Source organism: Zalophus californianus, chromosome 15, assembly GCF_009762305.2.
Source record: "Zalophus californianus isolate mZalCal1 chromosome 15, mZalCal1.pri.v2, whole genome shotgun sequence".
Lineage (NCBI taxonomy): Eukaryota > Metazoa > Chordata > Mammalia > Carnivora > Otariidae > Zalophus > Zalophus californianus.
Genome location: NC_045609.1, coordinates 73,222,147 through 73,247,659, shown reverse-complemented (window position 1 = coordinate 73,247,659; position 25,513 = coordinate 73,222,147). Strand labels below are relative to the sequence as shown.

General features: G+C 35.2%; 1 protein-coding gene across 1 annotated transcript in view; it reads right to left on the bottom strand.

The window, feature by feature from the left end:
• ATRNL1 (attractin like 1) overlaps positions 1-25,513 on the bottom strand; it is an 891,320-nt gene that overhangs the window by 558,394 nt on the left and 307,413 nt on the right. The window contains 1 exon segment of the mRNA XM_027596871.2: positions 2,667-2,761. Within this exon segment, the coding sequence (XP_027452672.2) occupies positions 2,667-2,761 (95 nt within the window).

Below are 25,513 nucleotides of genomic sequence, written 5' to 3'. Positions count from 1 at the left end.
AATTTTTAAAAAGTTGTGGTACATATATATATATATATATATACAATGGAATTATTACTCATCAATAAAAGAGAATGAAATCTTGCCATTTGCCATGACATGGATGGAGCTAAAGATTATTATATCAAGCAAAATAAGTCAGAGAAAGAAAAATACCATATGATTTCACTCACATGTGGAATTTAAGAAACAAAACAGATGAACATGGGCTTGGGGGTGGGGGCAGGAAGAGAGAGGCAAACCAGAAAACAGACTCTCAACTGTAGAGAACAAACAGGTTTGTTAGAGGGGAGGTGGGCTGAGGGATGGAGTAAATACGTGATGGGTATTTAGGAGGGCACTTGTGATGAGCACGGGGTGTTGTATTTAAGTGCTGAATCACTAAATTCTACATCTGAAACTAACACTACACTGTTTGTTAACTAATCAGAATTTAAATTAAAACTTGAAAAAAGTTCAAAAATAAAAATAAAGAATGGACAAAGGAGTGAATAGACTTTGAAAAAAATTTTTGAGTATAGTTTGACAAACAATGTTACATTAGCTTAAGGTGTGTAACACAGTGACTCAACATCTCTATATGCTGTGCTCACAAGTGCAGCTTCCTCTATCAGCGTACAGTGCTATTACAAGATCATTGACTATGTTCCCTCTGTTGGATCTTTAATCCTGTGACTTATTCTAATGAAAACATACTGATGGCCAAGAAAAGGTACTCAACATTATTTATCAGGGAAATGCAAATCAAAACCATAATGAGATATCACCTCATATGGGTTAGAATGGCTATTGCCCAAAAGACAAGAAATAACAAGTGTTGGTGAGGATGTGAAAAAAAGGAGACCCTTATGTACTATTGGTGGAAAGGTAAATTAGTGCAGACAGTGTGGAAAAGAATATGGAAATTTATGAAAAGTTTAAAAATAAAACTCCCATATGATCCAACAATTCTACTTTGGGGTATTTGTCCAGTGAAAATGAAAATACTACCTCAAAAAGATATATGTACTCCATGTTCATTACAATATACAATACTCAAGATATGGAAGCAATATAAGTGTCCATCACTGGATGAAAACACAAAGAAATAGTGGTATGCATATACAATGGAATAGTATTCTGCCATAAAAAAGAAGAAAATCTTGCTACTTGCAACAACATGAAGAGATCTTGAGGGCAGTATTGCTAAGTGAAATAGGTCAGACAGAGAAAGACAAATATTGTATGATCTCACTTATATGTGTAATCTAAACAAAACAAAACCCTGATCTCTTAGATATAGAGAAAAAACTGGTAATTGCCAGGGGTGGGGGTGGGGGTGGGAGTGGGGTAATGAGGAGGTACTATTCAAAAGATATAAAGGTTCAGCTATGCAAGAAGAATCAGGTCTACTTCTGTACAACACAGTGTCTATAATTCACAATACTGTATTGTACTCCTAAAAACTATGTGTGAGGAGAGTAGATCTCATATTAAGTGTTCTAACCACAATAAACAAAAAGACATTACCATCTTCGTTTCTTTTAACATCTTCACTTTGAAAGAGTTATTTTCAGTTTCAATAGAACTAAAATTCCACCCAAATAAACTGTATGGTTGATATTTCCATTCCCTTGACTTTTTAACTTTATAAAGTCTCAGATGGATATGAATATACGTGTGTTATTTCCAAAGAAACTTTGAGCCTTTTCCTGTGATGATTTATAATTAATCTTTCATACATTTAAACTTCATAAAGTTTTACAATTATATCACTGATGCAGTAAATTGCTTAAAGAAACAAGTATTCCATGATGCTAAATGAGATAAGTCAAAGAAAGACAAATACTTGTAATGAAATCATTCATATGTAGAATCTAGAAAAGCCAAACTCATAAAAGCCCTTGGGGCTGGAGGCTGGGAGAAATTGGAGAGATGTTGTTTAAGGATAAAAACTGCAACGAGTAGATAAATAAGTCCCAGAGATCAAATGCACAGCATAGTTACCATAGACAACAATTCTGTATTATATACTTCAAATTTGCTAAGAGACTAGATTTTAATTATTCCCACCACAAAAAAGAAATGATAATTATGTGACATAATAGAGGTGTTGGCTGATGCTATCACAGTAATAATATTGCAATATATAAATGTATCAAAGCAAGTTGTTATATATACTTTAAACTTATATAATATAATATGTCAATTATATCTCAATAAAAATGATTTAAAAAGAAGCCAGCAGGCATCTAACTTAGATAAACCAGTGGTTTTAAGAAAAGACAGTGAAAAATCTACTACTGTGTAACAATGTATAAGAAAAAGAACATATTTAATATAGCATGTTTTGAATTTATGGTTTTTATTTTCAAATAAGGCTACCCCCAGTTTGAGAGCATAATTGTAAGCACAAACAGTGTCAAGAGACTGAAAAAATAATTAAAATGTATAATTTAAGTTGTAGAATGTTGGCAGAATCGGAAATATCAAACACACAAACTCCCTGAATCACAAGGATACATAAGTTTTGTGAAAAGAAAAAATTAACAGGATTAGTCTTTCTTCAAAAGCCCTATAGTGTGATAATTCCAAGAAGCAGTTAAAATTACAATAAAAAATGACAAAAAAATTGTATCCCATGATATTAATATAATTATATTATAAAAGTTAAATTATCTTCTCACCTGTTCTGGGTTTGCTATGAAGTTTATGGCAGTATGGTGGCGATCATCTTCTTGTAATAAGCTGAAGGTAAACTGATAGTCAATCAAAAGGCTGTCTGTGGGGGGAAAGAATACAATCCTGATATGTACTTTCACAAACTGATAACAAAAGTTAGGTGAAAACATTGTATATGAGTATTAAAAATAATTATAATTAATTATTAGTGGCCCATTCAAGACTGGCAAAATATATATCTTTCTCATGAAGCAACAAAAGGCAAAATACAGATATGGAAGAAGTCCTAATTCTTTAAAAATTGTACTTATTACTTCTGTTGTCATTACAAAAGTTCTACAAACAGAAAAGATATTCTGGAAACTACACATAAGTAAAAAGAAACTAAAAAGTCATCCATAACCTTATAACTAGAGAAAAATACAGGCAACATTTTGGTGCATTTGATTCCAGTTAAAATTCTGTAGACAGAAAAATAGACAGGCAGACATTTTGGTACCCTACTTTCAAAACATCAAAATTCCTTGAAAACATGAACTTTAATAGATATATAATATTTCATCACATACTATAATGCATTTCTTTGTTCCTTTATTATGGTGGTAATTTTTACCTTTAGCAATTTTAAAATGACTCTGTGATAAACATCATTCTACAGAAGTAAATTCATTAACAATTGACAAATAGAAATCGGGGTAAGTAATTTTTAATTTTGTTCATGTATAATGTTGAAACCAAGGTGAAACATTTGAGTTTTATATATCATAAGTAGCTTCATATAGTATACAGGAGTGAAGAATTACTCATTAATGTTAAACTGCCACCTTTACAAAAACATTTCAAATTATTTTAAATAGAGATGACTTCTGTTTTTCGGATACATACCTTTCATGTTATGCCCTCAGCCATTAAACACTATTAAAATAAAAAGTAAACATAGGAATAATAGCACTGAAATTATTGTTAAAATTATCAAGGCATCATTCTTTATGTTGCTTACTACATATACTTTATAAGATCCACCTTATATATTTCTCATATAATTTAGTGTAAGGCAACACTTCATCTTTCTCAGAATTTATATGAGATAATAAGAATTATGCAATAGGTCATATTTCCGATTTTCATCTGACTGCCAGAAACTGCAGAGGTAAATTCAATAGGCCAGTATATTCTAGGCATCGGAGACACAACAATAAATAATAAAAATTTATCTCCTCATGCAACTTATATCCTACTGGATGGACATTAGAAATAAATAAATAACTTAAGTATATAGAATAACAGATGACAATAAGTGTTTTGGAGAATAATAAACCAGTGAAAAGGAGAGAAACTGCTGTCAGGGTAAGAGTGTGGTTGAAATTTTGAGACAGAACATTTAAAGATGAAAGATAGTAGGAATATAAGCCATGGAGTTTACTGAAGAAAATGTACTCCAGGCAGAAGAAACAAGTATAAAACTCTCAAAAAAAGAGTAAGTCTTAACTATGAATCTTGTAAAAAATGATGTTGCAAGAAATAGGCCACAGGTGATGGTGGCGAGAATACTAGCAGTGGAGGTTACGAGAAGAGGTCAGTACTTGGAATGTACTTGGTAGATTCAACACAAAGGATTAGCTGAATAACTGGATGTAACATTTGAAAGAAAGAAAGGTTAAGCTTTTTTGACCCAAGACCACACAAAATGTCAGCATTAACTGAGATGAGTAAGAAGGCTAGGTTTTATTTTGGGGGAGTTGGAGGAAACATTAGGAGCCTAGTTTTGAAAAAGCAAAGGTTGAGGAGGCGGAGCAAGATGGCGGAGGAGTAGGAGACCTAGATTTCGTCTGGTCTCAGGAATCCAGCTGAATAGGGATCAAACCATTCTGAACACCTACGAACTCAACAGGAGATCGAACAGGAGAGTAGCAACAACTCTCTGAACAGAGAAGTGACCACTTACTGGAAGGTAGGGCGTGCGGAGAAGTGAATCCGAGGCGATATTCGGGAGGATAGACGGCGGGGGAGGGGCCTCCGCCGGCCGCTTCTGGCAAGTGATAGAGCCGCGGAGCACAAAATCGGACCTTTTAGAAGTTGGCTCGGCGGAGGGACGTCGCTGCAGTGGCTAAGCGGGGGGTGGAATCCTCCCGGAACAGTGTGGTCTCAGGACCCTTGGGGTCACAGAGAGACCGGGGGTGCCTGAGTGCGCCAGAGCTCCCAGGTATCAGAGCAGGGAAGCCGGCTGCAGATACGGAGCAGAGGCGCGGGCTCTCAGCTCGGGGTTGCCATAAACTGTGATCTGCGGCCCAGTCGGGGCACGGCTCCCCCAGCAGGGACCCAACAAGCAGCAGATCCGGGGAGACTCCCCTTCCTTCCCGGGGAGGAGCGGTGCGGGAACGCACTGCAGGGATCTGCTGGGTTTGGAGACTCCGCGCGGGGTCGGGTGCCAGAGATAGCAACGCTCGATCACAGGCCGGGTGAGCACGGAGTGCGGCCGAAGACCGGGGACACGGAAGTGACGGCTTTTCTCTGGGGGCGCACTGAGGAGCGGGGCCCCGAGTTCTCAGCTCCTCCGAGTGGAGATTGGGAGGCCACCATTTCTGCCCTGGTCCTCCAAAGCTGTACCGAGAGCTTGCAGGGAACAAAAGCTCCTGAGAGCAAACCGGAGCAGCTTCCTTAGCCCGGACCGACAAGGGCGGGGCAATTCTGCCTCCGGCAAAGACATTTGGAAACCACAGCAACAGGCCCCTCCCCCAGAAGATCAGCACAATCAGCCAGCAAGCCAAGACCAAGTTGATCGATCAAGGAGAATAGGAGAACTCCAGCGCTAGGGGAATACTGCACATAGATTCATGGTTTTTTGTTTTTTTTTTTTACCATGATTCATTATTTCATCAAAGTTAATTTTTGTTGACTGTTTTTTTTATTTTTATTTTTCCCTTTTTCAACCAACATCTTATAAATCCCTTTTAAAAAAAAAAAACAAAACATTTTTTATTTTTCATTTTTAGAATCATATTTTATCCCTTCATAGTAGTTACCCTTATTTTTGGCTTATATATATGTTGTTCTCTCTTTAAAATTTTGAGGTACAGTTTCTTCTAACAGATCAAAATATACCCTAAATCACTAGTGTATGGCTTTGTTCTAGTCTCCTACCTGATCACATTCTCTCCCTTTTTCCTTTTTTTTTTTTTTCTTAAATCTTCTTTCTTTTTTCAAACAACTTATCTTACCAAGTCCTTTTATAAGATCTTTTATAATTTTCATCTTTACAGTCATCTTCCATCCCTTCATTGTATCAACCCTTATTTTGTACATATATGTCTTTCTTCCTTTAAAATTTTAGGAGGCACTTTTTTCTAACAGACCAAAATACGCCCAAAATCTAGTGTGTGGCACTGATCTATGCACTAACCTGATCATATTTGATCATATTCTGCCTTTTTTGTATTGTTTTGTTTTTGTTTTTATCTTTTTTTTTCTTTTTTTTTTCTTTTTCTCTTTATTTTTTCTTTCTTTCCCTCTCTTTTCCCCTGGTTTCAGGTCTTTTCTGATTTGTATACAGTATATTTGCTGGGGACGTTTTAAACCTGTTAGCATTTTGTTCTCTCATTCATCTATTCTCCTCTGGACAAAATGACAAGACGAAAGAAATCACCTCAGCAAAAAGAACAAGAGGTAGTCCCGTCAGCCAGGGACCTACTCAATACGGACATTAGTACGATGTCGGACCTAGAGTTCAGAATCATGACTTTAAAGATACTAGCTGGGCTTGAAAAAAGTGTGGAAGTTATTAGAGAAACCCTTTCTGGAGAAATAAAAGAACTAAAATCTAACCAAGTCGAAATCAAAAAGGCTATTGATGAGGTGCAATCAAAAATGGGGGCACTAAATGCTAGGATAAATGAGGCAGAAGAGAGAATCAGCGATATAGAAGACCAAATGATGGAAAATAAAGAGGCTGAGAAAAAGAGAGGGAAACAACTACAGGATCACGAGGGCAGAATTCGAGAGATAAGTGATATGATAAGACGAAACAACATTAGAATAATTGGGATCCCAGAAGAAGAAGAGAGAGAGAGAGGGGCAGAAGGTATATTGGAGCAAATTATAGCAGAGAACTTCCCTAATGTGAGGAAGGAAACAGGCATTAAAATCCAGGAGGCACAGAGAACCCCTCTCAAAATCAATAAAAATAGGTCAACACCCCGACATCTAATAGTAAAACTTACGAGTCTCAGAGACAAAGAGAAAATCTGGAAAGCAGCTCGGGAGAAGAGATATGTAACCTACAATGGTAGAAACATTAGATTGGCAACAGACCTATCCACAGAGACATGGCAGGACAGAAAGGACTGGCAAGATATCTTCAGAGCACTAAATGAGAAAAATATGCAGCCAAGAATACTATATCCAGCTAGGCTATCATTGAAAATAGAAGGAGAGATAAAAAGCTTCCAGAACAAACAAAAACTAAAGGAATTTGCAAACACGAAACCAGCCCTCCAAGAAATATTGAGAGGGGTCCTCTAAGCAAAGAGAACCTAAAAGCAGCAAAGAGCAGAAACGAACACAGACAACAGACAGTTAACGGTCACCTTACAGGTAATACAATGGCACTAAATTCATACCTTTCAATACTTACCCTGAATGTAAATGGGCTAAATGCCCCAATCAAAAGACGTAGGCTATCAGATTGGATTAAAAAACAAGACCCATCAATATGCTGTCTGCAAGAGACTCATTTTAGACCCAAAGACACCCCCACATTGAAAGTGAGGGGGTGGAAAAACATTTACCATGCTAATGGACACCAAAAGAAAGCTGGGGTGGCAATCCTTATATCAGACAAACTAGATTTTAAAACAAAGACTGTAATAAGAGATGAGGAAGGACACTATATCCTACTTAAAGGGTCTATCCAACAAGAAGATCTAACAATTGTAACTATCTATGCCCCGAACATGGGAGCAGCCAATTATATAAGGCAATTAATAACAAAAGCGAAGAAACACATTAACAACAATACAATAATAGTGGGGGACTTTAACACCCCCCTGACTGAAATGGACAGATCATCTAAGCAAAAGATCAACAAGGAAATAAAGACTTTAAATGACACACTGGACCAAATGGACTTCACAGACATATTCAGAACATTCCATCCCAAAGCAAAGGAATACACATTCTTCTCTAGTGCCCATGGAACATTCTCCAGAATTGATCACATCCTAGGTCACAAATCAGGTCTCAATCGGTACCAAAAGATTGGGATCATTCCCTGCATATTTTCAGACCACAATGCTTTGAAACTAGAACTCAACCACAAGAGGAAAGTCGGAAAGAACTCAAATACATGGAGGCTAAAGAGCATCCTACTAAAGAATGAATGGGTCAACCAAGAAATTAAAGAAGAATTAAAAAAATTCATGGAAACCAATGAAAATGAAAACACAACTGTTCAAAATCTTTGGGATACAGCAAAGGCAGTCCTGAGAGGAAAGTATATAGCAATACAAGCCTTTCTCAAGAAACAAGAAAGGTCTCAAATACACAAACTAACCCTACACCTAAAGGAGCTGGAGAAAGAACAGCAAATAAAGCCTAAACCCAGCAGGAGAAGAGAAATCATAAAGATCAGAGCAGAAATCAATGAACTAGAAACCAAAAGAACAGTAGAACAGATCAACGAAACTAGGAGCTGGTTCTTTGAAAGAATTAACAAGATTGACAAACCCCTGGCCAGACTTATCAAAAAGAAAAGAGAAATGACCCAAATCAACAAAATCATGAATGAAAGAGGAGAGATCACAACCAACACCAAAGAAATACAAACAATTATAAGAACATATTATGAGCAACTCTATGCCAGCAAATTAGATAACCTGGAAGAAATGGGTGCATTCCTAGAGATGTATCAACTACCAAAACTGAACCAGGAAGAAATAGAAAACCTGAACAGACCTATAACCACTAAAGAAATTGAAACAGTCATCAAAAATCTCCCAAGAAACAAAAGCCCAGGGCCAGATGGCTTCCCAGGGGAATTCTATCAGACATTTCAAGAAGAATTAATACCTATTCTCCTGAAACTGTTCCAAAAAATAGAAATGGAAGGGAAACTTCCAAACTCATTTTATGAGGCCAGCATTACCTTGATCCCAAAACCAGACAAAGACCCCATCAAAAAAGAGAATTACAGACCAATATCCTTGATGAACATGGATGCAAAAATTCTCACCAAAATACTAGCCAATAGGATCCAACAGTACATTAAAAGGAATATTCACCATGACCAAGTGGGATTTATTCCTGGGCTGCAAGGCTGGTTCAACATCCGCAAATCAATCAACGTGATACAATACATTAACAAAAGAAAGAGCAAGAATCATATGATCCTCTCAATAGATGCAGAAAAAGCATTTGACAAAGTACAGCATCCTTTCTTGATCAAAACTCTTCAGAGTATAGGTATAGAGGGTACATACCTCAATATCATAAAAGCCATCTATGAAAAACCTACAGCGAATATCATTCTCAATGGGGAAAGGCTGAGAGCTTTTCCCCTAAGGTCAGGAACGCAGCAGGGATGTCCCCTCTCACCACTGCTATTCAACATAGTATTAGAAGTCCTAGCCACAGCAATCAGACAACAAAAAGAAATCAAAGGCATCCAAATCGGCAAAGAGGAAGTCAAACTCTCACTCTTTGCAGATGATATGATACTGTATGTGGAAAACCCAAAAGACTCCACCCCAAAACTGCTAGAACTCATACAGGAATTCAGTAAAGTAGCAGGATATAAAATCAATGCACAGAAATCAGTGGCATTCCTATACACCAACAACAAGACAGAAGAGAGACAAATCAAAGAGTCGATCCCATTTACAATTGCACCCAAAACCATTAGATACCTAGGAATAAATCTAACCAAAGAGGCAAAGGATCTGTACTCAGAAAACTATAAAATACTCATGAAAGAAATTGAAGAAGACACAAAGAAATGGAAAAACGTTCCATGCTCATGGATTGGGAGAATCAACATTGTGAAGATGTCAGTGCTACCTAGAGCAATCTACACATTCAATGCAATCCCCATCAAAATACCATCCACCTTTTTCAAAGAAATGGAATAATCCTAAAATTTGTATGGAACCAGAAGAGACCCAGAATAGCCAGAGGAATACTGAAAAAGAAAAGCAAAGCTGGCGGCATCACAATTCCGGACTTCCAGCTCTATTACAAAGCTGTCATCATCAAGACAGTATGGTACTGGCACAAAAACAGACCCATAGATCAATGGAACAGAATCGAGAGCCCAGAAATGGACCCTCAACTCTATGGTCAACTGATCTTTGACAAAGCAGGAAAGAATGTCCAATGGCAAAAAGACAGTCTCTTCAACAAATGGTGTTGGGAAAATTGGACAGCCACATGCAGAAGAATGAAACTGGACCATTTCCTTACACCACACACAAAAACAGACTCCAAATGGTTGAAAGACCTAAACGTGAGACAGGAGTCCATCAAAATCCTAAAGGAGAACACAGGTAGCAACCTTTTCGACCTTAGCCGCAGCAACTTCTTCCTAGAAACATCACCAAAGGCAAGGGAAGCAAGGGTAAAAATGAACTATTGGGATTTCATCAAGATAAAAAGCTTTTGCACAGCAAAAGAAACAGTCCACAAAACCAAAAGACAACCGACAGAATGGGAGAAAATATTTGCAAATGACATATCAGATAAAGGGCTAGTATCCAAAATCTATAAAGAACTTATCAAACTCAACACCCAAAGAACAAATAATCCAATCAAGAAATGGGCAGAAGACATGAACAGACATTTCTCCAAAGAAGACATCCAAATGGCCAACAGGCACGTGAAAAAGTGCTCAACATCGCTCGGCATCAGGGAAATCCAAATCAAAACCTCAATGAGATACCACCTCACACCCGTCAGAATGGCTAAAATTAACAAGTCAGGGAATGACAGATGTTGGCGGGGATGTGGAGAAAGGGGAACCCTCCTACACTGTTGGTGGGAATGCAAGCTGGTGCAACCCCTCTGGAAAACAGTATGGAGGTTCCTCAAACAGTTGAAATTAGAGCTACCGTTCGATCCAGCAATTGCACTACTGGGTATTTACCCCAAAGATACAAATGTAGGGACCCGAAGGGGTACGTGTACCCCAATGTTTATAGCAGCAATGTCCCCCATAGCCAAACTGTGGAAAGAGCCAAGATGCCCATCGACAGATGAATGGATAAAGAAGATGTGGTATATATACACAATGGAATATTATGCAGCCATCAAAAGGAATGAGATCTTGCCATTTGCAATGACGTGGATGGAACTGGAGGGTGTTATGCTGAGTGAAATAAGTCAATCAGAGAAAGACATGTATCACATGACCTCACTGATATGAGGAATTCTTAATCTCAGGAAAGAAACTGAGTGTTACTGGAGTGGTTGGGGGTGGGAGGGATGGGGTGGCTGGGTGTTAGACATTGGGGAGGGTATGTGCTATGGTAAGCGCTGTGAATTGTGCAAGACTGTTGAATCACAGATCTGTACTTCTGAAACAAATAACGCAACATATTTTAAGAAAAAAGAAAAAGAAGAAGATAACAGGAGAGGAAGAAAAGGGGAGTATGTCAGAGGGGGAGACGAACCATGAGAGATGATGGACTCTGAAAAACAAACTGAGGGTTCTAGAGGGGAGGGGGGTAGGGGGATGGGTTAGCCTCGTGATGGGTATTGAGGAGGGCACGTTCTGCATGGAGCACTGGGTGTTATGAACAAACAATGAATCATGGAACACTGCACCAAAAACTAATGATGTAATATATGGTGATTAACATAACAATAAAAAAATTAAAAAAAAAAAGAAAAAGCAAAGGTTGAGTCACTTATTGAATTTCCAAGTGATACGTTGAATTGAGCTTAAGAGCTTGTTTAGTAGATAACATCTACTAAACACTAATTTGCAAATCATCAACATTTTAGATGAGATTTGAAACCCTGAAGCCAGGAAATCACCAGTTATAATAAACAGAGAAGAGGTGCAAGGGATAAGCCCTGAGGCATACCAATGTAAATAATCAGATCCTCAGGAGACGGAGATAGCAACCTATGAAATAGGAATAAAACCAGAATTTAGTGTCATGGGAGTTGGGTAAATATGTTGTTTAAAAAAGAGAGTAGTGATCACCATGGTGAGTTCCAGCTGGCAGGGGTTCAGAGGTAAGACTGCAAAACAGAGGAAAGGTATTATCTATTCAAAATGAAGGAAAAATACGACTGAGGAAATGTAAGCACTTTAAAACTAGTTTCAAGAATCTGTCTGCATAAATCTATTTACTTTTTCCTAGCATGAAATGAAGTATTAAGAAGTCAGGAGGTAAGGACTGGTAACAAGGGACACCTCATAGCTATGAGCAGAGGCTGCAGTGTCCCAAGCCTGCAGACATTCTTCTGCCTTTACGGCCTCTAGGCCTGTGCCACCATCATGTCCCATCAAATTCTTGGCTGGGCATTCAACTTTGATTTTACTATACTTTGTTATTTATTAGAGTTGGAAGTACAAGAGCAGCACAATGTATCATTATATATGCTAATGACCAATCCTAATGTCACTTGGGCTAAAAAAATAAGTCTGAATCCTGTGGAACAAAATTAGTAGGAGTATTACTGAATTCAAGTGACTAATAAGAGTACCTATCAGTGAATGTTAATTACTAAAAACTGAAGAAAGTTTGTGGTCCTAACAAAATGATTTCTTTTAAAGCTACTTAGAATCAAAGTCCTCCAGAAGCCAACTGTGCAATTTTCCACTTAACCTGGAAATGATCTATTTCTCCCCACACCAGTTTCAAACATCATGTTGGTATATTTGTAGGAGAGTCACAAATGAATAATTACCTGGCACTAAAAACATGTATCTCAATGCTGAAACTTACTCCGAACTTCTTAGGTAAATACAGTACAGGACATAAAACATTAAAATGTAAAATAAGTATCAAGTTTATGCAAATATACGTAATTTGAAAATAAGATTTGTACTATTTTAATGAACCACTTCCTTATGGTATACAACGGGAAGTCCTGTTTGACTACAGTCAACTCAGTTTATTGCGTTATCCATAACTAAGGTGTAATGACAAAGTAGCAGGAGGAATAAGTGTGATCAAGAGAGGTGAGAAAACTACTTCTTTTTACATTCCAGTATACTTAACATACAGTGTTAGTTTCAGGTGTACAATATAGTAATTCAACAGCTCTATACATGACTCAGTGCTCATCAAGCTAAACGTACTCTTAATCCGTTATACTTATTCCACCCCCCACCCCCGGCCCCACCCCCCCACTGGTAACAATCAGTCTGTTCGTTCTCTATAGTTAAGAGTCTGATTTTTTGCTTTGTCTCCTTTTTTTCTTAAGTTTGTCTCTTTTTATTTTTTCTTTGTTCATTTGTTTTATTTCTCAAATTCCACACATGAGTGAAATCATATGGTATTTGTCTTTCTTTGGCTGACTTATTTCACTTAGTATCATACTCTCCAGATCCATCCATGTTGTTGCAAATGACAAGATTTCATTCCTTTTTATGGTATATGTGCACATAATATGCCATTGTGCACATATACCACAGCTTTATCCATTCATCTATCAATGGACACTTGGGCTGCTTCCATACTTTGGCTATTGCAAATAATGCTGCAATAAATATAGGGATGCATATATCTTTTTGAATTAGTGTTTTCATATTCTTTGGGTAAACACCCAGAAGCAGAATTACTGGATCATGTGGTAGTTCAATTTTTATATTTTGAGGTACCTCCATACTGTTTTCCACATTGGCTACACTAGTTTGCATTCACACCAACAGTGCATGTCCTTGGGTAGGTAAAAGGCAATGAGCTCGGAACTCAAGGAATGGCCCAGTGGTTCATTCCCTAGGTTTGTGAGGTTTTTGTTTGTTGGTTGTTTTTGCTTTCTATGTATCCCCACCTCAGTGCTAGAGCAGCTACAATCTGGAAACAACAAGTTCATACCAAAAAAAAAAAAAAAAAAAAAGTCCTAGGAAAATCCTGCTGCTGAGACTGTATGTAGGGTGGAGCCCTGTAAACCATGTTCATCTTGCGCTAAGGTGAGCAGAGTTGCAGACTGTATTGCTGCAGGAAATACAGCAAAGTGTTAAGTTTTACTAAACCTCAGTAACATACATAAATTTCAAATGATAATATATATACTACAAAAGGATATATAATATATATATAAAAGTACATGCACTATACTTTTCAGTGTATTTTAAATTTTCATAATTTAAAAAGTGTAAACTGTATACTGCATGTTTAAATATATTACTGGCTAGAAACAATTATTTGAAAAGTTTGTGAATAGAAAAATACCAAAGGGATATATGTCACAACTTGAAGAAACCATAAACCCTATATAAATGAATCCTCTGATTTTACAGACTAAGCCCTGAAGTTTGGAACAACTGTAAATGATACAACCAACTCTTAAATATTTTGGTTAACAATCAGCAATCTCTGATAATTCGGGGAAAATTAGAAGTTTGCAATTAATTTCCCAACTGTATCTAAAAATAAAGCCTACAAATATGGGTAAAACAGATGTAAAAAATAGCTACTCTTCTTTACAGTTCTTTCACTTTTTCTATGAACTTGGTAGAACTTAATGTGAATATGAAACTGTTCATAATTCTGGCTGCAAATTCTTATTGTATAGATTTTTTTTTTAAAGCATTAAGACCTGCAGTGTCACAGAGCGCTGTGAATTGTGTAGGACTGTTGAATCACAGACCTGTACCTCTGAAACAAATAATACATTATATGTTTAAAAAGAAGAAGAAGAAGAAGACAGCAGGAAGGGAAAAATGAAGAGGGGGAAATCGGAAGGGGAGACAAACCATGAGAGACTCTAGGGGAGGGGGGTGGGAGGATGGGTTAGCCTGGTGATGGGTATTAAAGAGGGCACGTACTGCATGGAGCACTGGGTGTTATATGCAAACAATGAATCATGGAACACTACATCAAAAACTAATGATGTAATGTATGGTGATTAACATAACATAATAAAATGGAAAAAAAAAAAAAGACCTGCAGTGTCCATCCAATGTACGAGCCACTACCCATATTAACTATTGGGCACTTGAAATGTGGTTAATTAATTTATTTTTCATTTATTTGACAGAGAGAGAGAGAACAAGCAGGGGGAGCGGTAGTCAGAGGGAGAAGCAGGCTCCCAACTGAGCAGGGAGCCCAATGCGGGACTCTATCCCAGGACCCCGGGATCATGACCTGAGCTGAAGGTAGTCGCTTAACTGACTGAGCCACACAGGCACCCCTAATTGTATAGATTTAAAAAGTGAAAACAAAGAGAAAAAAGTTGACATCTTTTATCTTGTTAGTTTGACTTGAATGAGAAAGAAAAATATCTATTTGTGAACATAGAGTATATATATTATTATATATATAAGTATATATAATAATTTAACATGAGTAAACTGTCTAATCATTTAAAAATATCTATTTGGTATGCATCAAAGAAAAAGGAAAATCTAAAAAACTCCACAAAATTAAAGAAGAAAGATGAGATAACACTGAAGACTACAATAAAAAGGAGCTAAATAAAACTAAAAAAATACAGAAACAAAATGTAATAAAATAATGGTAAAATTAAACATAGTAACAGAATCAGAAAAGAAAATAATTAAAACAATGTAAGACTGAATCAGTGCTATGTAGGTCAAATCTGAAAAAGCCTCCCAGAATAGAACAGAGATGAAAATCACTCAAGAGGAGTAATAGGCATAGAAATGTTCAATATATGCATAACTAATGTTGTTAAAGAAGACATCATGACAAATTGAAAAAGTACATGATATATACATATTATACACATATATGTTATATGATAGAAAAGATCTGTTGAAGACAGATTGGAATATTATTTTGCCATTAAAAGGAATGAAGTACTGATACTCAGTATAACATGAATGACTCTTGAAACATGGTAAATAAAAGAAGTCAGTCACAAAAGACCATACATTCCACAGTAACATTTATATATATATATATATATATATATATATATATATATATATCTCAAAGTAGACAAATCCATAGAGACAGAAAGAAGATTGTTAGGGTTTGGGAGAAGGAAGAATGAGGAGTGACTGTTATATATGTACTGGTGTCTCTTAGGAGTGATAAAAATGTTCTAAAATTAGATTATGGTGATGGTCACACAACTTTCCAAATATACTAAAAGACATGGAATTGTACACTTTAAAAAGAGTGAGATTTGGAGTATATGAATTATATCCCAATAAAGCTGTTATTTAAAAAATATACTGACATCTGAGCATGTTCCTGTGTACAGGCATGTGCGCACATGCACACACACATTCACACAGGCAAATGAGATATTTACAAAGGAAGATGAAGCAAGATGACAAGTGTTCTTAAGTAACAATATATATCAAAAGAAAAGAAACTGGAGCAATATTTATGGAATATGTATACTCAGCCATGCTGTCTACACAGAAAAACAACATAGTGATAAATCTCAGGTAAGCAAATGTCCTAGAAGGACATGATCTATATACTCTCCAGCAAAAAAATTATTCATCACATTCTACAACTAAGAGACAAATACAAATAAGGAAACAGCATAACATAAAGGTCTGGTAGTGAATAGATGACAGATTTCAAGTTAGAATAAAAGAAGAAAACAAAGTTATCTTTTTATGTCTAAAATCAGATCATTTACCAAGAAATATAAAACCACTAAAATAATAAACAAGTTTAGTATATAGTCAGATAGAATATAAAAATATAAACACCAGGGTGCCTCGCTGGCTTAGTCAGTGGCACATGCAACTCTTGATCTCAGAGTTGTGAGTTCAAGCCCCAAACTGGATATAGAAATTACTTAAAAGTAAAATCTTAAAATATATATATATATATATATATATATATATATATATAAGCATCTACAATTCTTACGTTGGGGCTACTATACTACATTGGTGATTATGCTCATCTCTCCACACACAAAAAAAAACAAACACATTGCATTAATAACAACTACACAGTTAGCCCTAATATCTGAGATCTCCAGACTTTTTTAAGATTTTTAAAAAATATTTTATTTCTTTATTTGTCAGAGAGAGAGAGAGCACAAGCAGAGGAAGCAGAAGGCAGAGGGAGAGGGAGAAATAGGCTCCCCATAGATCAGGGAACCCCATATGTGGCTCAATCCCAGGATCCTGAGATCGTGACTTGAGCCGAAAGTAGACACTTAACAATTGAGCCACCCAGGCACCCCTCCAGACTCTTTTAAATCCATACTTTTTGCTTATAATACAGCTGTCCTGGGAGTATAGAGCATTTGAGTCCTATAAGTCCTTTTAAAAATTGAAAACAAAAAATTAATGCATAATTAAAGTATGTGTGGAAATTGAAACTAAGGCTCATGTCAAGAGGGTAATAACAGAAAGACAATGAGGCAAGTGAAAAAGTAGAAAGTGGATAAAATTTTAAATGGAGTGCACAGGATTTCCATGAAAGGCAGAACAAGGAAGGTGGAATAATGCTTCAGAGGAGATGAAATTTTTGAACAGTTATAGAAAAGCAATTATTTATCGATGTCAAAGGGACCAAGGCAGATGCTATTCCCATGTCTAGATTCTAAGGTGTCAATATTAGGAAAGAAAAAACAGTCAACTCTTCCCTTAGGGAACAGCTAGGTTTCAGGATACAGTAAGTTTCAGTTACAATAAGATAGTGAAATTCCATAATACTCTCTAGAGTATTATGCTAAGCTAAATAAGTCAGAGAAAGAAAAATATCATATGATTTCACTCATATGTGGAATTTAAGAAACAAAACAAACGACCAAAGGGGAAAAAAAGAGAGAGGCAAACCAAGAAATAGACTTAACTACAGAGAACAAACTGATAGTTACCAGAGGGGAGATAGGTGGGGGGATGGGTTACATAGGTGATGGAGATTAAGGAGTGCATTTGTTGGGATGAACACCGGGTGTTCTATGGAAGTGTTGAATCACTATATTGTACACTGCGTGTTAACTAACTGGAATTTAAATAAAAGCATCTTAAAAAATGATAGTAGAGTTGAAGAAGAAGAAGGGGACGAGGAGGAGGAAGAAGAAGAGGAAGAAGGAGGAGGAAGAATATACTTGGTGATTTAATTTTAAAAATTTTTTAAAAAAGGAAAGAAAGAAAGAACAACACCCCAGAACCAAAGGAGCATACTTAGCTCCCGAATGTTGGTTTCTAAATACCATTCTCCAATTATCAGAAACCATGGCTTCCTGGAATAATGGTTGATTCCAGAGCAAAGGCAAGGAAAGTACAAGGTAAGTCTGAAATGTCTTGTAGTACAAGACAATAAGAAAATACTCAGAAAATGATGGAGTCATGCCAAAAAGAACAAGCCAATTTGAGGGTATTACTAATAGCCAAATCTAGAGCAGTTTCAGTTATAAAATAAAGATAGTAATTTATTATAAGCTATAAAATACATATCCACGAGGCAATACTGATATAAACAAATAAGTGAATAAACAAATAAGGGGAAAGGAACAGCTCTTCCTTATAGTTAATAAATGCAGAAGAAATAACGGAATAGAAAATCACCATTTGGCAAGTACATTAATAACTCTTTCAGGTAAGAATTATCAATGTATATTAAAAATAGTGGGTGACAGTATGAATGATAAATAGGATATTTACACAATCTCAAAGAATTTCCTCTAAGATACTCATTAGATATAAAAAGAAACAGTAACTTTAGAGTGAACAAAGGGGCACCTACCACAGAGTCACAGCTGATCAAAGATAATAACATCAATGGTGGAAAAAATTGGTATCATATGCTTCCCGATAGTATACACTGAGAAAGACACACATCACTTCTGCGCTATCCTTACTAAAAATGCACAACCTGAATTTAACCATGAAAAAAAATCAGACAAATCCAAAGTAGGGGATATACTATAAATATCTATCCAACACTTTCCAAGGTCAAGGTCACAAAGAAATATTTGTAAATATATGTAAGTCTGTAATTATTTCACACTGAAAATTTTAAAAGAACTTTTTAAAAGCTGCATATATGTCCTCCAGTTTCATCCATGGCACATATTGCAGGATTTCCATTCATCGGTCAATGGACATTTAAGGTGTTTTCACATATTGCCTGTTTTGAATAGTGCTGCAATGAACACTGGCGTGCTATTATCTCTTCGAGATCCTGATTTTAATTCTTTTAGATAAATACTCAGAAGTAAAACTGCTGGACTTAAGTGAAATAAACCAGTCACAGAAGGATAAATAGTCCATGATTCTAGTTGTGTAAGGTCTCTAAAATAGTTAAACTTATAAATCAGAGAGTAGCATGGTGGTTGCCAGGGATGGGGGTGGGGGTTAGCAGAGGATAACTAAATAAGAGACATAAAGTGTCAATTATGCAAGATAAATAAGTTCTAGAGATTTGCTCTACAGCACTATCCCTATAAAAATTACCAGTAGTAGGTAGGTGTTGTACACCTAAAATATTTTCAAGAGGGTAGATTTCATGTTAAAAATAAAATGCGATAAATTTAAATTTAATTTTTTAAAACTGCCAATATGAAAAAAATGGACAAAATTATCTTAAAACTATAGTACACTGATAGTTACAAGAGAACAAAATAATGACATACATAAAGATATTAAGGATAAATTAAAGAATAAAAATAATAATAGCAATAATTAAAGAATAATTTTGAGAAATATTTCCTTTGTGATATATTAGTTTCTTACTGCTGTTGTAACCATTGATCACAAACTCAGTGGCTTAAAATAACATGAATTTATTCTCACAGTTCTGGAAGTCTGAATGAAGTCCAAATGAACCTTACAAAGTAAAAGGAAGGTGTTAGGTATGGTTTCTTCTGGGGGCACTCAAAGAGAATTCATTTCCTTGCCTTTTCCAGCTTCTGAAGATTGCTCATTCCCGGGCTCGTGGCCTCAACCTCTTTCCGACCTCTTGTTTTCATGATCACAACTCCCACTGCTGTAGTCAAATCTCCCTCAGCCCCCTTTCATAAGAACACTTGGGATTATATTGGATCTACAAGGACAATCTCCCCATCTCAAAATTGTCAATTTAATCATATCTGCAAATTCCCTTTTGCCATTTAAGGTAATATATTCACAACTTTTGGGGATTATGATGTGTACATCTTTGGGGAAAAGAGGGCATTATTCAGCCTACCACAGTGTCAGTTCATAAGTACATGACTGGGGAAATGTCTAACACAATGTTAGCAACAGTTTTCTCTAGGTAGAAGAATTATCAGCAATTTCAATTTGTCTTTTTGTCTCTGTTCTAGAATGAACATGCATCACTTCCATAACTGGGCCAAAAAAGATTTTTAAAAGAGGTGCTCAGAAGACTTTTTTCTTTTGATCCTTGATCTTTAACACATTTTTCAAATGATTTACACTATGCAATAAGTAATTAGATCTATATAGTTATATTTATGTCCAAAAAATGGCATATCTCATTTCTAATTCACTACTTCTTAGGTATAGGCCAAAAAAACATGTAAAATAATCAGTCTCTCTTGTTAGTCTTCTATGACTACAGCAAACCAAGAATTGAGTTCCAACATGCAGTAGCAGATTTTTTTGGGTAGTTCAGTCAGTACTGGACTAGCAGTCATGGAAGAAAAAAAGTGGCTGCTATTTACTACAATGAATAACATGTTATATACAAAATTAAGTTTGAATAAAATGAATAAAACACAGCACCATAAAAGAAGTTTATGCAAACAAAATATCAAGTGAAAAGACTTTAACATGTACAAAATATTTAAAGAGGTCAGATATTACACCAAACTAATGATTAATTGGAAATGATTAAAAATGTAAATGCTACAACAAAAGACTCTTTGAAACAGAACTTGGACTACAAAGAAAGTTTCTGAGAACATTATATATGTGAGGTGATGAAAGCAAATGAGTATCTGTTGTAGTCTTTCAACAAAAGCTACATGCAATAATGTACTTTCTAAGAAAATAATAATCAGTGATAAAAATCATCAAAATATATGTTGGGAATATCTATATATTTGAGATGCAAGAAGGCAAACATCAGGATCACAAATGAAATTGATCTTGATTTGTATATGATATATCAATGATACTGTTCATACAAATTTCAGCTCATTTGGGAACCAGAATGATTATTATATAAATTTTGAGTTGTCTCAGAAATTTTTAACTTGAATATTTCGAGAAAGGAACTGAGGCTTTATGATTAGCTTTTTCACCATGAATACTGTATTTCACTTTTAATTGAGCATTATCCACAATATTTAAGGAGATCACAATTGTAGGCTCCCATTCACCGACTGGGTTATGTTATGTAGGTTAACTAACCTCAGTGAGATTCGATGACACAGTGGGGATAAAACTGCCTATCTCATTGGATTACTATATGGGTTAAACATAATCGTGCCAGTGTGTATTTGGCTTAGAGAAAACTGTCATAAAATAAAGGCATTCAATAAATGTTATTTCACTTTTCTTATTTACTATATTGGCTCTGAATGAATTCTAAGAAAATTCAAAAGTCAGATTCTCATATCTGTATTTATATATAATTACATATTTGTTAATAAATATATGAGTTCATGATCATATATATTTGGTTCTATGTAGTTTCACTATAATCATCTTTGCCACAAGCATATCTGTTGCACAAATAATTGGCTATAAGGCAATTTTGCCATAAAAGATAAAAAATAACTGGTGAGTTTGGTTTGACAGATTTTTGGTTTCCTCACCTGTTTGGTTTTATTTCTCCATTGATGCAGTGCTCCCATTTTTATACTATATAAATCTTAGCCCTCGTAATGGTCCACACAGTGGCACAGAGTTCTGAACCCACATTTCCCGCAGAACTTTGGAAAGTCTATCTATCAATGGACACGTGACAAGATGGTAAGAACAAATAACAGTGCAGAATGCTTTCATAATTCAATACAAAGCCCTGTTTGCACACTAGTAGTTGGAAACTGATATCCCTCCCAATGAAGGAAAAAATTTTAGCAAAAAAAAAAATATGATGCTAAATGAGGAAACAAATCAACAAGAAAAAAAATGTATAATAGAATGAATAAAAGATTTTGAAAATAAGTTCTTAGGTACAACCAGCAAAATAAAATCAGTTATTTGTGCAGTATTGCCATGAATCCTCACACATTTTAAATGTATTCAAATGTTTTGTATTTCACAATAGTTTTTAATTTTGTTAAACATTTTCATGTTTCATTATGTCCTTTTTAATGAATGACCCTCTTTAATTTTTTGTGATTTTATCTTTTATGGCAAAATTGACTTACAGCCAATTAATTACATGATGAAAATGCTTGGAGCAGAGATGTTTAGAAGGAAAATATCAGACACATATATTCAGCCATCCTGAGGGGTCAGAAAAGGATGCACATAGATGGACAAAAATATTAAAGATTCCAAATATGTCTTAAACTATAGCATTTGTATAAATACATATGTTGCCAACTTAGAAATCAGTTTAGTAAATGATAGAATTTGTGTGAATAGAAGTCTTACTGTTTCACATTTTTACATGTAGCTCCAGAAATATGTCTCAGAAAATGAACTAAAATGCTTTCTTTCATGTTCTCTTGCCCTCACCAAGCTGTTTGACACACTGCAAGCAGACCGATTATTTTCAAATTAAAATTTAACATTTTAGTCTCCTCAGAACACCCTTCAGTGGCTCCCATTTTGTTACAATAAAGGCCAAAATCCTCTCATGTTCTATAAAGCACTGCTTTGGATCCTGCAAATCTCACACACCTCATCTCTTGCCTCTCTTCACCTGGTTCTATGTGTTTCCCACATGCCATGTTCTTTCCAGTCACAGACAACCTTTGTGCATGCTGCCCCTCTGATTGCCTTCCATTCTCACATCCACACTACTCCACTATCGTCATCTGCACATCAAAGCTCCCTCTTCTCTTGTCTGACCCATTCCTACTCACTATTCCACAAATTAGGTCAGGTTCTCTTATAATATATTCCCAAGGCATCTATAATTCTCATTCAGAGTTCTTATGACAATTATATATCTAGGTAATTGTATAACAGGTATAATATCTATTTCCCCTGCTAGTTAATAAGCATCAATGGAGCAGAACTAATTTTGTTCACGGTAATATCCCCAGAGTCCAACAAAGTAGTTAGTCAATAAATACATGTTCAATTAATAAACAAAAGTGAGTCAATTCCAATAACTGACATTCTCTTGAAGCTCTAACAGTGTAACTCCTCAGTAAGTAAATTAAGGAGAAAAAATCTGTCACTCTTGTGAGTATTAAAAGAAATAATTAATGTTAAATTGTTTTCTACATAATAAATATTCAACAGATACTAGGTTTTCATTGCTTGCTGAACAGCATTATCCATGCTTACAATTATTAATTAAAATATTCTATTGAGCTTGGAACATTTAGAATAATTCCAAAGGTAAAACTTGAAAGTTGAACATTTGCCAGATATAATTTCAGAGAAAAAACACAGAAATTTAGTTATTAATCAAACTCCGAAAATGACTGATTCTGTGGCCTAGGATATACACTTAAACTCGTTGGTTCTTACTTTTTTCATCAGTGAATAAAAGAAGATTGATCACAGATGTGTACCCCCAAAACAAATGATGCATTATATGTTAATATAGAGAAAGAAAAAAAAAAAGAAGAATGATGATGATTCCCAATGCCTATACATCACTGATTCTAATTTAGGGGTCTCCATATAATGTGCCATGACTTCTTCAGAAACCACCTTCCTTTAATTCATAGTATCTCCAAGTAGCTAGACTATGTCATTACTCTGCAATGACGTATGGGAATCTATGTAGATTTTATTTGAAACAAATGTTCTATAGACTAAGTGAAGAAACAAACCTTGAGACTCATTTTTATTTAAGTGAATGGCTGATGCTTAACGTTGTCCAATGGTGAATTGTACTACTTTATGAAAATAAATTTAAAAAATAAATATAAAGCAATTTTTACTTGATTATGTATAACATGATCTCTAAATATTTTTCATCAAACACCCACCAATAAAAATACTTCCGCATACAGCCACAATATATGCATATTCACTTATTTGTTGATAATTTGTATGTGTACTACCATTATGTATTATTTAAAGCCTGCCTAAAAGACACACACTTTTCTAAGTATGGGTTCCAACAAGAGAAGATCCTGGGCTCATAAACTTTTACTCTAGTGAATAAAGAAACCCCACATTTATATAAACAAATAAACAAGTGAGATAATTTCATAGCATGTAGGTGTTATGATGTGGGAAAAAAGTTATTGTGATACCTGAAAGAGTCCATTTTAGGTGGGAGTGGAATAATAGCTAGAGACATAGTATTTAAGGCAGAAAAATAGTAAGTGCAAAAGCCATAATCTAACATAAAGTTTAATATATTTAAAAAGAAACAGATTAAGTCATTAAGAACTTTTACAAAAATAAAATGACTGCCATATAAATTACCAAATATTCAGGAATCTAATCTTGGACTCTACTTTGTTCATTAATTCCTAGGTCAGTATGGGAATCAGTATAGTTAAAGTTATACTATTTCTGGAATCTATCAGGTGGGAATTTCTCACTATTTTTCCTTTTCATAATTTTACTGAATAGTCTAAATGTGTATTATTTAAAATAAATTTTAAGGTAATCTATTCTAATGTATACACTTCAAAAAACTGAACTGAATGAAATTCTAATTGGAATTCCATAAAAGTTATATATCAGTTTTGGTTAAGTATGACATTTTCATATGAAGACTACTTATTTAAGAAAATGGTTTGAATTTTTAAATGTTTAGACCCTCTCTTTATTTCTTTCAACATGATATTTCTATTTTATTCATATAAAAACACTTGGGATAAATATATTACTAATTTTTGTTGCTCTAGTTTTATTACCCATAGTCAGGAATACGGGTCTGGCTATAGACCCAGAATGCTGGATTGAAACTGGCTTTGTCATTTCCTAGCCGTGTGATTTTATGAAAATTAATTAAACTCTCCCTGCCTCTGTTCCCTCAAACAAAATATGCTGATAATTAGTGTACCCTTCTCATTTGAGAATTAAATAAGCTAATACATATAAAAAGCTTAGACTAGCCTGGAACAGTAAATGCTCAATAAATGTTAACTGATATTACCATTATTTTAAAGTCAGGTGGTTGTTTTCCAGATTGGACAAAAACTATGTTTTATTTAATAAATGATGCTTAATAATGAGCTAGATATCAGTGAGAAAAAAAGCTGTTCACAATGAGAACATTATATGTAAGTTTTTATGTAAAATCGTTCTCAGGACATGATTTATTTAGAAAAGCATGCAGTGCCTTCATTTGCTCATTCAGCATCTTTATACAAATAAGGAACTATTATTAACCCTTGCTCACAACAGATACAACCCCACACCAGGTTATGTGGCTTGTAAGAAAAGTAAGTACAGGATATCAGTGCCCACTCTCTCCTGCAGCTAGGCACCTTCGCAGAGGGCACAGACTGCACAACTCCACTTGGGAGCCCTGGTGGGAGGTTTTCAGGCATTTTTATTTCTTCCTTATGCTTTACCTTATTTATTTTTACAATGAGTCTGTATTATTTATATAACCAGAATAACAACACTTTCATTATAAAATATTTTGCCAAAGAAATTTTTCATCTCTCTTCTAGATTAATTCGATAGCAATTTTTTAATTTT